Source organism: Lygodium microphyllum, chromosome 11 (genome assembly GCF_053477565.2).
Source record: "Lygodium microphyllum isolate KBCC chromosome 11, Lygodium_microphyllum_v1.1.10, whole genome shotgun sequence".
NCBI classification, from domain to species: Eukaryota; Viridiplantae; Streptophyta; class Polypodiopsida; order Schizaeales; family Lygodiaceae; genus Lygodium; species Lygodium microphyllum.
The window spans coordinates 8468332-8483857 of NC_141145.1; the positions used below are offsets into that span (position 1 = coordinate 8468332).

The 15526-nt window shown below is 40.7% G+C and overlaps 1 protein-coding gene across 3 annotated transcripts in view; it reads right to left on the reverse strand.

Moving 5' to 3' along the window:
* The window catches only part of LOC148028515 (uncharacterized protein At3g49140-like), a 119191-nt gene that overhangs the window by 26032 nt on the left and 77633 nt on the right, over window positions 1-15526 (reverse strand). For 2 of the 3 annotated variants that reach the window (XM_087688799.1, XM_087688797.1), the window contains exons 5-9: window positions 11085-11149; window positions 10846-10980; window positions 10404-10547; window positions 2920-3115; window positions 2503-2678 (exon numbers count right to left, since the gene is read on the reverse strand). In XM_087688799.1, coding sequence (XP_087544925.1) covers window positions 2503-2678; window positions 2920-3115; window positions 10404-10547; window positions 10846-10980; window positions 11085-11149 — 716 coding nt within the window. The remainder of the gene's footprint in view (window positions 1-2502; window positions 2679-2919; window positions 3116-10403; window positions 10548-10845; window positions 10981-11084; window positions 11150-15526) is intronic. The other variant, XM_087688798.1, reaches the window with a different exon arrangement.

Sequence of the window (15526 nt, forward strand, 5' to 3'; positions counted from 1 at the left end):
AGAGAGAGAGAAAAAAAAAGAGAGATCTGGAGGAGTAGATGTACTATTCAGGTAGCAGCTCAGTGATTGAGTGCATGTCATATATATAGAGATACCGATGCATGATACCTATGAATCCAAGTATGTAGAGATGGACTCAAAGATTTAAATGTAGCAGTTTGCTACTTTTTGCCAATCGGTTCTATGTATACACCACCAAGGGATGCAGCAAAGGATTCCCCTTACATACAACTATATGAGGATATTTTATGGTTTGCCAGTATGGGAGACCTACAGCTAGCCATAGATTTTAATGCACGCAAAGGTATTGCCCAGACAGTGATGTATGACACACATGATGCCAAGTATCAAGAGATTGCCCTAGAGGATACGAGTGTGCTCACAGTAGCCATAAAGTGACCAAGTGCAAATGCAATAGGGGCACTTTAGGGTTAGGGCAGGCTGCAGCTGAGTCCTATTTGTAGGACTCAAGGCCGTATTGTGCACATCAAGAGTGGGGATCACACTTGATATGCACAATAGGGCCTTGAGACCAATGCTACTAGCGCCCATATGAGACTCAAGGATATTGCTCATTATATTCCATTTGAGCCTGAATTGGTTCTTAACCATAGGACTATACAATCCCATCATACCGGTTATTCTTAGTATCTAGTCCAATAAAAGAACCGCCCAAAGGCCAAAGCAACATGGGAGTTCATTACTTTATTGAAGAGTTGCTTTTCCTACTTCATCCTTGAGGATATTGTTGAGGACAGCAATCATTCATAAGGGAAGAGGCGTTTCATCCTTGGATATCTAGATAGGTGCTAGTACCATTGGTCATAGTCATCATAAGTGACCTAGTGCGAATGCATTGGGGGCACTTTAGGGTTAGGGCAGCTGAGTCCTATTTATAGGAATCAAGGCTCTAATATGCACATCATTGTGTGATCACCACTCTTGGACTCTTGACCCATAGGATGATGTGTTTGTAGATAGGGATGGTATGGCCTGGCAGTATGGGACGTCGGCTCTTGGGACGTGGTCATGGCCCAACTTGTTACTAGCTCCCAGGTTCGAGGATGAGCCCATTTGGCTCTATGGCTAGGAGGTGAGTCTGATGTCCATTCCTCTTATATTCACGGATATGGCTTGTGCCATGTCTAGCATGTAGGTTGGGTCCTAGGTGGAAGTCTCATGCTGCGTCTTGCAACGATGCCTAATGTATATAGCCTTGAATGTGGCCTGTGCCTATACCAGACTTGCCAAGTTGCTTAGCATCTGATCTATCTGTCATGCACTGCCCAACACACCAACTTGCCTATGTTCTCTCTTCAAGTGCCACATCCTCTATCCAATCATCATCACCCATCACGCCCAAACCCGTTGTCCACCATGATTCACAAAGATAAGGTTTTGTAAACCTTAAATTAATTAAGCTATAAATCCTTTTCTCCTTAGGGGCAGGTCATGTGGTCCACAAATTTGGGGCTTTTCGATGTCAAGCCTGAATTTCTGAAAAACGTGTCACTAAAATTTGGGGATTTTTACATTGGAGCATATCACCATCAAATTGAAGCCTCCAACAACATATTAAAAGCCCCACAAGTTCTCTATTCAGCATTATTACAACTTCAATTCACTTCCTTGCTCACATTGTTGACTTGTTTTCCCAAGAGTGTTTCTTGTCTATAAGCCTCTAGGCCCTTGTAGATGACAATAGCCTATCAAGAGGCTAATATTTCTAGCATTCAGGTTTTATACCATGTCAGCTCCATAAAACACTCTTACCTGAGCTAGTAATCTTACCTTGAGTACACATACTTCGGGAGGAACAGGTATGCGTCCTTTGGTGAGGTGCGTCCACACTGGGTGCATTATCGATGCTTTGATAAGAGCCTTTTCTCAAGATCATCTAACTGAGATTGTACCATCTAGGATCTCTGAAAAAGGCTCACCCATTCTGATGCATGTGAATTGCTTGATCTCGAGCTTGAAGAAGGCAAACACCAAGCACATTCACTCTGAAAGTGCAACAATTCTTTATGTCTAATAGGCCTGAAAATGTACTGGTGGGGCATCCTTCAAACAGGACACAGTGCCTGTCAAGCATACTCTTCCTTTAAACAGGCCAGAAAGTGCCCTCTATCGCTAGTTAATAATTCCCGGTTGCTCCTGTTAACCTCTGTAAGACATCTAAATTACCCTCACACTGGGGATAACCCCTACTAGTTACCTAACCCCCTGAATCGACCTCTAAGCCATTATCCAATGGTTTATCCCCACACTAGAATTTTGTAGACCACAAGCCCTAGGGCTGGTCTGGTTAGTAAATTGATCTTACAAGTTACTGTTTCTTCATCCTATATTCCCTTGCCATCACCTCCATCAGGACATTGCAGAGATTTTAAGATAGAAGTGACACACTATTTAACTGTGAGAAATCTGATCATGACAAAAGAAATATCTACTTGGGAGAAAGAGGAGGAAAATTTACTACTAGTCAGACATTAACCCTACCTGGGCCCCAAGTCCAGATACAACATGGATTTGCTGAATCTCTAGTTTGTAAAATGTTGTTGTACCGTCAGAATATTCAGGTGCTTCAGTAATTCGGTCATCTTTCCCTCCTTTGGAACTTCCAGTAGTATCTTTCGCAAGCAGAACCACATCATCACTCCCATCTGCTATATCACCTACATCAATCTGTACTTAGTCCGACATAAAGAGTAGATGATACCTTCCAAAAACTAATACTTAGATGCAGCCCTTGTGATGCACAAAGACAACAATGTTAAACTCATTCTTGTATAAAGTAGGCATTTTACAGTTTTAGGAGACTAACTGAAAATTTAGTCACTCTCTCCTTTATCAACGCACACCTAGCCACCTCCACCTAAACCCTTTGAAAAAAGCATGCAGAGACATACAACACACCTGCATCTGTATCATCATCATCGTGTTTTACTTCCTCTTCAGTCTCTTCATCATCCTCGTCTTCATCACGAAACTTGTCATGGAACAACCGCTGTACATATGCCTCTTCATCATCATTCAAATGGCAAAGCTCACCAACCATTTTAAGGGTTTTTGATGGTTTTTCAATCTTCTCTTGGTAGTTCGCTACTGCAGCCTTGCACAAACATAAGGATTTTCTAATGTCATAAGAACTGGGAAATCCTACTTAACACATGACCATTACTTCAAAGTACAAAAGATGTCTGGCATGGACATCTCAGTTGTTCAACTACTTGCACAACACAAGCATAAGAAATAGCAAACACAAGGATAGTGCATTTACATCCACTATGCCTAGACTTTTACTATGAAGCTGAAACCAGTTAGGAAAAAACATTTCCAAGGGTAGACTTACAACTTGTACTGAGCACACCAACTTGTAACCTTATTATACTACCTGAGCACCATTAAATAAACAAGCAAACTGTGAACTGAGCTGAAACAACAAGTCGGCCACAACTTTTCTGGTACATTGATTCCTGCAAATAAGGTTCCAGACTTTAACTGAACAGACCACCATCTCACCTTCCCTTAATAAACCTTGACAGAAGCAAATGAAGCCAGAATCTGTGGTTCATCAAAAAATAAAATTTCCATTTTATCAGAATTACTGCTATTTTCCATATATGGTTTTTTTGTCATCCTGTTTGGAAGAGATGAGTTTCTAGTGTTACAAGCAATCAACTCCCATCTATGACAAGTCCCTAGGTCCACTGTACATGCAAGTAATCTGGACTGGGGATTCTTCTGAGATGCCGTCCACAATGATCAGGAAGGAGAGGCTCCCCTAAAAATCTTCATATCAACATGTTGGGCCTCTTATCTGTGACCCAAGCTACAGTGCCCCCAAGTTGCAACCATGGTCTCTCTTGCGCCATGAAAGATCATCCTGAGGACTCTCCCCCATACCTCCAGGACCCTTGGACAATCCCACAAGCTCTGTCTTTGTCTCTTCTAACTCACCACATCTTGCACATGCCACTCAGTCCCTGCCATATCCAAACCAAGTACCAACTGCTAAGCTCCTATGAGCTAATAGGAAAAGGGATATTTCTTAGGCCCCAAGCTGTCATCTAAAAGTTTGAAAAGAAATAATCTAAGATGCCTTGTCTATGCCAATGGGAGGTGATTGTTGGCTGTTCTCTAATCCTAGCCATCTGAATCCTCCTCCTCGTTGAGCTAAAAGTACATTATATGCTCATTAGCCATTTAAAACAACCCCAAAACAAGCTTAATTAATTAAATTACCAAACTTTAAATTAAAAGAAATGTGCTCCTAGAGAGTGTCTATGTCCCATAAGCCAAACCCTGATTTGGGAGGACCCATCCATCTATAAATAGACAAGCTGCCTTCCACTCAAGTTAATCATGTTTTGCAGATTGCTAGTGTACTACTCTGTTGTCTACACCCCATTTACAGAGACCATCTCAATTTGAGCTGTTGTTTGTTGCTGTCTAGCACCTAGCACCTACTAATCAGCCATCTCCATCAGTTTGCGACCAGCCTACAGCCTATCCTCACTGCTGCCAACTGTCGCCAGCCTGCCACATGCCCTGCAGCCCTTGCATTTGTTGTTTCTAGTGCCACCATCAGCTACCACATGGACTGCAGCCTGCAATTTGCTGATCAGACCTGCCGTACAGTTGCCGCATCATCATTGACTGCTGCATTTCGGGTTTCTGCATTGCCCGACTCCATTCGTCACTGATCCAGCTCCTCCTCCTGCGTTTTCTGCTGCCATACACTATTGGAGACTGCCTATTACGTTCTGGGATCCATTAGAGTACGATACACTCTTCAACTCATAACCTCAGCCCCAATCCCTAAGACACAATAGTTTGTTGTTTAGTGTTCACCTTGCATAGTGTGTTTGCTACATTAAGCATTGTATTTATTCATTATTCAATTTCTTTCATCTTTTGTGTTCATTATCTCTATGTTACCCTAACCCTAACTCTGTTTCTTTATCATTCTGTGTGTTTGTCGTACAATTGTGTTTGTATTCTATAGTCCAACATTTCTTTACACTCCCTAGCATAGGGATGTACCCAAAGAAGGCCACATTGCATCACCTATCAAGGAATGCATCCCTTGACACCCACTCTCATGTATCCCACTATTATCTCGTAAAATGCCTTTTTTGATAAGCCGAGTGTCTCCATCAATCTAATAGACAAGTGGTTGGGTCAAAGTCGATGTATCACTATTAGGTCAATGTTCAGTTGCATACATGTGTGCACATTGCAAACAATGAACAATCAATGTTCAGCTGCATATGCATGCACACACGCACACAACAAACAGTAAACAAGATGAGAAAACAAAGTGCTAGGAATAGCACATCCACTAATGTAAGAATAAAGGAATAAAAGTACAATCCTTGAGGTACTTAAGTACCACATCTAAGGTGGGTGTTCACCTAGGAAAAAATCCCTTCTCCATCTAAAAGGTAAAAAGTTCCTATGAATAAGGGAGCATTCACACCAAAACAACAAAGAAACATGATAAGTGTAACAAACATCCCTAGAGTAAATTATGTGAACGTATACAAGGAATGGCAAATCAATCCCCAAGCAGTGGTAAGCCTAAAGCCTTGCAAACGGCCTCAAACTTTCCTTCCAAAGAGCTCTAGTAAATACATTTGCCAAATTCTCCTATATAGGGGCATAAACCAAGTCAATCTTCCTTGCACGGAGCCTCTCTCTTACATAATGACAATGCATCTCAATGTGCTTAGTGTGAGCATGAAATACTAGGTTCCTCGTAACTGCCATGGCACTCAAACTATCAATATAGTTAGGAGTGGTGCTAGCAAACATGTGTGTCTTATACGGTCATCTCTTGCCTACAAGCCTCAATTTGAATCAAATGAGAACATTATGAGCTTTGATGTTCTCATTGTCTGTCATTTTATGTGCTTTAGGCACTTAAGATGGAAAGCACATCATTGCTTTTTTTTAAAAGCACTATAGGCTATCTTGGGCACCCATATTTTGGGCCTAGCCACTTGATTACCAAATGTGACCCAAATTTTCCTATTTATAGGTAGCCTAGCCCTCATTCAATCTTCCATTGTGATCATTCAACCAGATCTCCTCATTCGCTCTCATCCCCCTACTACCGTCCAATGCCCACACTAACACTAGACAGTAGTCACCAGGAAGGAGGAACGCAACCCCCGGAACGGAGGAACGCCCAAAGTCACAGAACAGGAATGAAGGAAATGGTGTGCGCGCGCGCGCACACAAAAAAAAATCAACACTTGGAATCTTGAGATATTAACAATTGAAAATACATAGAAATTACTTTAGTAATTTGATCACAAAATCATTGACCAGTCATATGGCATATATACACAATTTATAAATTGACCAATTAACATCTTTTTTCAATATCAATCATAATTCATGAAATTAGAGACATAATAATCAACAATGTTGCATAAGTCCAACAAATGTGCATTGTAAAGCCACAAAACATACACTGAAGTCTAAATATGCAAGTTACAAGAGCTCCTAGTTCCAAGACAATACTCAAAAGTTCCAAGAGGCTAAGTGCTCTCGTTCAAGGTAGATGGCTCCCCTACGCCTAAATGTTTATCCTACTAAACAATATCCTAGCCATCACCATCACCATCATTATCATCGTCTATTTTCCATCGTACAAAAGAATTAGCCTTTGCAACTCATGTACGAGCTAGCAAGCATAGATTGGAGCTCACATAAACTAGGTCATTCATCAGTATTGCACCAAGACAATTCCTCTTCTTTGAGTAAATATGATTGAATGAGCTTCATAGTTGCTCTAAACAAGAAGAGCCAACTCTTTGGCTAAGAATACGAATAGCCAAACTCTGCATCTCTGGAGCTTCTACCTCACAGTCCTCCACCATAAAGAAATTCCAATATTTATCCTATCCTCTAGTGTATCCTCTGTACCAAACATCTCCTAGATCCATGCTCTCTTTGGCATCCTCCTAGCATATGAATTCCCCATAGAAGTGGCTATATGGTCAAGTAGGTCTTGTCTTTTCTCAGATGATACATTAGTGCAAAAATGCATCTCTTTCCCCTCCTCATGTAGATGGGCTCTCACTTTATCAGCTCCACTAGTTCAAGCATAAGAGCAAAGCCTGCATATCCAAGGGTGAACCCCTCCACCTCTCAATGGCACCCTTGTATCTACCTCATCCCACCATAACCAAGTAGTGCTTTGATTTCATCCAATTGTTGATGAAGTACTTGCTGAGGATGATGAAGATCCCATAAATGTCAACACTACCATCTATATAAAAAGTGACAAATAATCAGTAAAGTTCAAAGAAATTGCAGAAAATTGCAGCCCAAATTTCAACATGCATGTGTTTGCGAAACATACCCAAATTTTGGTGCTATTTCAGGCTACATCTTGCATTCCTTTGCTGAAAATGCCCCAAATTTGGGGCATTTCAGCCTGCATCCCCTTGCTGAAAATGCCCCGACATTTTCAGCTCCCAAATTTGGGGCAATGACTAATTCAAAATGCCCCAAATTTGGAGGCACTTTCAGATCTCGGATCCCAAATGCCCCGAATTTGGAGACATTGTATCCAGATTTGGGCCCCAAACCTGGCTGAGAAAGCCCCAAATTTGGGATGACAACTGATCCAAAATGCTCCAAATTTAGGGGAGATTGCACCTTGAATCACAGATGCTTTAAATGCCCCAAATTGCCACAAGTTGCCCGAAATTTTGGGGACATTGCAGCCAGATTTGAGCTGCAAATCCCTGCTGAATCACCCCCAAACTTGGGGCACAGATTGATCCGAAATGCGCCCAATTTGGGGGCAATTTCAGATCCAAAATGCCCCAGATTTGGAAGCAATTCAGGTCTCACCTTTGTGCGTGGGCAGCTTCTGACTACCCAGGCAGCCACTTTTTGAGATGGGTGGCACATCAATCTTGCTGGGAAACCACCTGCATGTGCTGACGTCCTCATTCTCACCCCTGTACTCTGTGTTTACAGCAGGCCATTGCAGCTCCAGGCACTCCTAGCCCTGTAGCAACCCCTGGTTGGCTGCATTTACAGGCTGAGGACCTGTTTTTCATATGTGTTTTCTGCTCAGTCTCTTTGCCTGGCATCACATCACACGCAACCCCCAAAAAAGATACTCCCTGTCCGCATTATTGCACCTTAGTCTTTTGGCGCCATGCCTTTACACGATCATCTACAAGTAAAGGAAATGCCAAGTAGAAGAAAGGGAAGAAGAAAAAACCAGAGTCATCTTCAAACTCTGATACAGATTTTGAGGGGAAGTGCAAAGGATATCCGAGTGTCCTCATTTTGGGAAGACCTCATACCCCAAGGAGAAGAATTGGAAGAAATACCCTCACCTTCATCTTGGAGCAAAAGCTGGATCTACATCAAAGTCTCCCTCAGCCTCTAGTTTGGCACCCACTATTACCACTAAGTCAGTGTTTTTTCACATCCATCAGGTGAATGAGCCTTCTTCAACTCTCTCGTCTTCTAAGAGGCCTTGGCTCATCGACAACAATGCATTGAGTGATATGACTCCTTAAGGAGATTGACTCCAGAATCTCCATTCATTTTGTGCTATGGATACCTTGCCTCTATTCCTAACAGTCCATCAAGCTCCATTTTGGAAGACCTACACGCTCTACACTTGGGCTTCCATCTTCTCTCAGTTCATGGCATTACTAGGATCAGTACATGAGTTGTCTTCACAAGCAAGCCATCTTTCTTGAGGATTCTTCTACAAGACTAATTCTTGTGATGGGTTGACAAGAGAGCATGCTATACAAGCTCCACTCCCCTTCCATTATGCAAGGCCACTTTCCATTATTGCACTTGTTCCTGATTGTGCCTACCCATCCTACTAATTCTATCCCAAAACCCATCATCTCCTCTAGTGGAAACCATACAAGGCCTTACACAACCAACACACCTTGACCTTTGACCAGGAGATTGAGCTACATAAACCTCCTTATGTAAATCACCATTCACAAAGGTAGTCTTCACATCCATTTAAAGCACACACCCATCATGGGCAGCCAAAATATCTCACCAAAGTCAATCCCATGCTACTGGGCATACCCTTTGGCAACAAGACAAGCCTTGTCGAGCAATCAATGCTACCATTCTGCATTTTAATTTGTATATGTCTATAGCATGCTTGCTAGGAGGCAAGTCACATAACTCCATGTGCCATTTTATGTATAAAATCTAACTCTAACTACATTGTTGTCATCCAATGCTCACTCTAAGAAGCATCATCAAAAGAAATGGGCTCTTCATTTCTTGGGATAGCAATAAGAGCCTACCCAAAAAAATGACCTTCAGCATGTCTAGTAGCTGCCCAAGTTTTGCCAAGAGGAGGAATAGGCTGTTTGTTGTCCCATAAAGTATCAAACAGCCATCTAGAAACATATTTAGCCTCTCGAATAGCAGCCTTTTCATGATGAACAACATCATCAACAATGTCTTGATCAATGAAATGAATATCATGTTGCGGATTTTCATGCAAAAGTGTCTGATTTTGCCGTTGTACCCCTTCAAAAGGTGGTTGTAGCTGACCATTTCCAAGTGCACCTTGTTGAAACAGAGACAATAAGTTGTCAAACATATCCATTGGACCACCAACTGGCTGATCTTTACAGTCAAGAAGGGCTGACCTGCATTTTCAGCAAGGATCGCATCTCTTCTCACAAAAACTTTTGGATTTTTTAATATACTTATGTTGAACCCATGTGATACGCTTACGTATTTGAAAGAGCTCATTCCCACTCCCCACACCAAACAAAAAAAAAAAGATATATTCAGTAAGCAAACCCTCTTGTAAGGCTCTCTTGCTTCTAGCAGGATGAATCATTAGAATTTCTTGCTTGCCATTGCAATTGTATTAAATAAGACATACAAGACACAAGTTGCACACATGTATGCACACTCCAAGGCTTTGGCTAAAACATTTGTATCATACTCATGCATGTCAATCAATTCAGAAATAGTTCATGAGTTGTACATGGAATCATGGTATGCTCTTCAAGGTTAGTTGACGCTTATCCTAAGCACAGTTTAAGAGCAGCACACATGCTGTCAAATAACAGTACCAGGTCAGGCAAGTGTTACATGTATTAAAACAGAAACCAAAAAATCATCAAACCAATGCAAGGTATAAGAAATGCACAGAGAAAGGGACTGACAATTAGAAAGAAAATTTTAACAACTTTCTTGTTCCTTCCTTTTCCTCCTCAACCAGAATATTAATAAACAACAAAATCACACCGGGCTCCTTCTCCTCAAAGACATAATGTCCTTGAAGTACATTTGGTATAACATTGTATCTTTCTTTATATACATCTGAAAAACTTAGTAGGAAACATTCTAAGCCAGGAGACTGAAAATACCTCCGCTAATGCTCCTGCAAAATCAAGGGGATGGACAAACTGAAGGGTGTCAAGGCCACTCCAATCTCCTATTGATTCCGAAGGGCCATCATCCACCGCCTCCAAAACAAACTCTGCATCTTCTGCAGCCACAACCACCCAAGTCTGCGAGACAAAGGAGACCAGCTTTAGAAATTCAAGATACACTACATAAACGTATTCAAGTCTTATAAAGATCCTACTAGCAAAAGAATCATGATTCAAAGACAGCTGTTGAATCAACATCCCTCGTGCTAGAACCTTTATTTTGCATGATAACTAAGGCAATTGAACACAAGCATGAAACCAGATGTTGACCTCAAATCACTATTCTTGCTTCTTAACATTAGTCCAGTCCTAGCACTAGCAAAATAATATTTTCAACAACAGTAGCTGCTTAAATAGATACCAAGACTATATTTACCTCTCCTTCCTCCTCCTCCTCTTCATCATGACTGTTGCTATCATCCGACTCTTCAGAGTCGTCCTGTGCATTGTCATCATGCACTTCATGCTCCAGCATCCAGTCACCAATATTTTTATAACCAATTGCAACATTCTAGCACCAAGTAGCATACCTCCACTTTAGGTCACAAATAACATGGAAACAACAATTATACAATGGCACAAATATGAGCTTCAAGAGACCAAAAACCACCATACCAAGTATTGTGCATTATTCAAGGTAGACAAAAACTCGCTGTCATCATCAATTTGGAAGTAAAAGTCTGATATGAAGCAAAACAAGTTATAACCCAACAAGACCAAAACCGCTCTGCCCCCAAAAAGCTGATTGTGGAACAATCTGAAAATTGAACACTCCTTGAAGGATACATTACAATATGGACAGTTTTCAGCAACAACTTTTTTGTCATTGAGAAACCTGTGGCATGAGATGCAAGTGACATACTAAATTCACTAGATTTTCTTGAAAGCATCTAGAGTGCACAATCACAACTAGACTAAAGTGGTACCCACTGTTAAGACAATGAAGGCTACCTAGAGCTACCCTACTATACCATCCTCATATATATTTGAATCATATTTGAAAAGACTGCCAAACATATGCAACACTTTCTCATAAAAAATAGTTTATAGTCGACTTCAAATCATGTTTGAAACTTGTGAAGTTATTTTCTTTGCCATGCTTTTAAATAATTTGAGTGAGTAACTCAGCCCTTGACATAGCTCTCTTTAGAAAAATTATGGGTCATCTTTTTGCTCAAATTTGAGGAGACTTGCTGAGAAGGCTCAACACCACATGATAGCATACAACTGATGGTACATTGAGAATCATTGTTCATTGTTTTGTTAAAACAATGATTAAACACCACTGCAAAGGGAAAAGATCTTAAAAGACCATTCTGGCACATACTTTCCTAGATGAATATTCAAAATGTAGATATCTCACTTCATTTGTATGGATTTGGAGGGGACATTTGGTGACATGTAAAGAGGTATTCTTCAAAGTTAAAAATTAAAATTTACTACTTGTGCGATTTCAATATCTAGAAAATGAAAACCCACTTTAGATACAAAATGTCTCACAAGATTCAAGAGCACAAAATTTGAATCAATGGAAAACCTTCTAAACTAATATGCTTTAAAAAAAATTGGGCAATTAAAAGACAAGCCTTAAGTAAAGACTGAAGGAAATATTCTTTGGCCAACTAGCAAAAGTTAATAGGTATGTCAGCTAGGCCAACTTGACCACATTTGCAGGCAAAATGCAATGCGTTACAGCCCCTCCAGCAGTCATACAGCTTGGGACAGACCTGTACCAGCAGTCATAGCTGACAGACAGCACCTAAACCAAGGTACCTGGTCCTCTAATACCATGTGAGATACAAATAGACAATGGAAGCAAACGAAAACACCTGCTGAATACATGATGAACTGAACAAGAGAGCAAGAACACACGAACTCACAAACTGATAAATCGGGCCACAGAATCCATACACCAAAGCACACACATGCATACAAACCACATGGGCTGTGACAACCATTGGAGTGCTCCTAGTCTCCCTCTCTCCAATCAGATGTAAGCATGCTCTAGATGCAACAAATGGTGGAGGAGAAGCACTACAAATAGGCCATGGATGAGCAAAAGATGAACCAGATCAGCCGGCTTAAAGGACCCCAAAATAGCAGATTGGCTCAAAAAAATAGGCCACCCAATGATGAAAATGTGCCGCCCAATGCTGGCCTAAATACCCACCTAGCTGTCACAAGGACATAAAATTTTGATGCTTTGCTTAGCATTTGATTAAAAGTTAATCAAATGTGCAAATGTGACTTGCACATATGAATTGTAAGTCAATTATTTCACAATATGGGACCTTGGACCCCGAGATATCAATGAGTGTCAAAGATAAAAGTTGTAACAATTTCTATCGGACAAGTACCAAGTAGTACCTAGTGTCAAACTTTGGCCTACTAGACCATCTTATTAGCCCCAAGTGTCAATAGTGACACTAGAAAAATGGTATTAATTAATAAATTAATATCAATTCCGGGCCAATGAGTACTCAAGATCACTTGGGTGATAAATTGGTGTAGCTAATCAAATTATTTTTATAATCCATAAATAATTATTAAATTAATTTTCGAAATTGATAAGTTGGACAATGTTGGAAATTGTTTTTGGAAGACTACTAAGCATTTTTGCAGGCAAAGAGAGAGGAGGGGAGGGGGGAGGGGGGAGGGGGGAGAGGGGAGGGGAGGGGAGGGGTTTCATTCTACAATGCACCAGGTGGGGAGAGACTATGGATCAAGTCACTTGCTCTTGAAGACAATTTGCAGCCATCAAGAGAGGCTTTTGGACCAAACCACTACAGCCCAAGGCCCTGTGGATGCAAGAAATAGCATTTGGTTCTAAATGAGAACAATTTTGGGAGGCCTTGGCAATCTATGACAGCTTCCTTGGCTATCTAAATAGGGCAGCAGCTGATTTTTTCCAGTTTCTCATGACAAAAATCAAATTTTTCTCTCTCCTTAGCATTCTCTCCCATCCTTCAACAAATTTCCATTCTTCCTCAAAATTTTCTCGCAAATTCAACCATTCGAGGTCAGGATTTTAACTAATCTCTACTGAAAACCCTAATTTTTGTTAGGCTTTGAAAACCACCTCCAAAAGCATGCTCGAAAATCAAGGCCTAGAGACTTGAGTTTCAATCACTGAAACTAGGACAATTTCAAGAGATTCAAGTGGTCATTCAATTAGCAAACATTTAGGGTTGAGTTTGTCACCCAAGGAGCACATTTGAAGGCCGCAACAACATCTGGCTCTAGATGACAACAATTTTGGGAGGTCTTGGCAATCTATGACAACTTCCTTGGCTATCCAAATAGGGCAGCAGCTGAGTTTCTTCAGTTTCTCATGACAAAAATCAAAGTTTTCTCTCTCCTTAGCATTCTCTCTCATCCTTCAACAAATTTTCATTCTTTCTCAGCAATTTCCAACAAATTCAACCAATGGAGGTGGAGATTTTAACTAATCTCTACTGTAAACCCTAATTTACAAACAACAGAAATTAGGGTTTGAAAACCACCTCCAGAAGCATGCTCAAAAATCAAAGTGGTCATTGAATCACAACAAACACTTAAGGTTAAATTTGTCACCCGAGGAGCACATTTGAAGGCTGCAACAGCATCCAGCTCTAGATAACAGCAATTTTGGAAGGTCTTGGCAATCTGTGATAACTTCCTTGGCTATCTAAATAGGGCAGCAGCTGAGTTTCTCTAGTTTCTCATGACAAAAATCAAAGTTTTCTCTCCTTAGCATTCTCTCTCATCTTTCAACAAATGTTCCATTCTTTCTCAGCAATTTCCAGCAAATTCAACCAATGGGGGTGGAGATTTTAACGAATCTCTACTGTAAACCCTAATTTACAAACAATAGAAATTAGGGTTTAAAAACCACCTCCAAAAGCGTGCTCAAAAATTAAGGCCTAGAGACTTGAGTTTCAATCACTAAAACTAGGGCGATTTCGAGAGATTCAAGTGGTCATTCAATCGGCAAACATTTAAGGTTGAATTTGTCACCAAGGAGCACATTTGAAGGCAATCCCCAAGCAAACCAAGGGAAAATTTGGTTTGAAACCTTACTGGTCATTCTTAACAGCAAGAGGCAATTGGAGAGCGAAGGAGATTCAAGGAATCCCAATGTATTCCATCGAGATAGCAATACAAGTTAAAGAAATATCGCAAGGGGCACCAATTTTGGGGCCAACCGACTGTCCATTGTCCGAGATTAAATGGTAAATTATGCATTTCAATTTTATGTAATTAACTAGTTATAAGTATTAATTAATCAGGTCATTACCACCCTCTCTAAGAAGGAAGGCTAGTTCCATGGTTCCATTGCCAAAATACCATCAATTCCCTTGACTTGGTGGGCCCAAAGCACCTAATTAAAGGTGAGAAGCTTTGCTCTAGTGGTGAGATTGTGTCTAGTTGAGCATTTATAGCAAGAATGTTTTCTTATAGTGAAATGGGATCAACTAGTAATGATGCATCTCATTCTGAAATCTGAAAATGCACATAATGAAGAGAAAAATGCAATACCTAACCTTGAAACAGGCTTAAGCATGGACAGCAAGGCGAAACTGCAGTTGTTGACCAAGAAGCAGGACCTTCTGGGCCACAAGATGCTAATGACTAGCAAGGAGGTGAAGAATATGATGAACGTTACAAGGCTCGGCTCAAGGAAACAATTGACATCTTTGCTCAACTAGCCAAAAATCCATGGTTTGAGAGATTCTCAGAGATTCAAAAGGCAACCACTTCCTTGAAGGGGAATGCACTGCAATGGTGATCCACACTCTCAATGAAAGGTACTAGGCAGAGGACCATCAACATGGGCTTCAAATTGGTTGACTAGTACATTTGAGGTGGACATTATGACACTTTGGAATAAGCTAAATGCAATGCAATGCAAGAATTTGGAACAACATAATAAGAAGTTCTGAGATACCTTGTTAGCAATGACTTCTTATTGTCCAATTTATCTTCATGAGCAAGTGAAACAATATATATGTGGACTACCTAAAGGAATCAGGGATTTTTCTATCAAATCTACCGTATCTAGCATGTCTCAGCTCAAA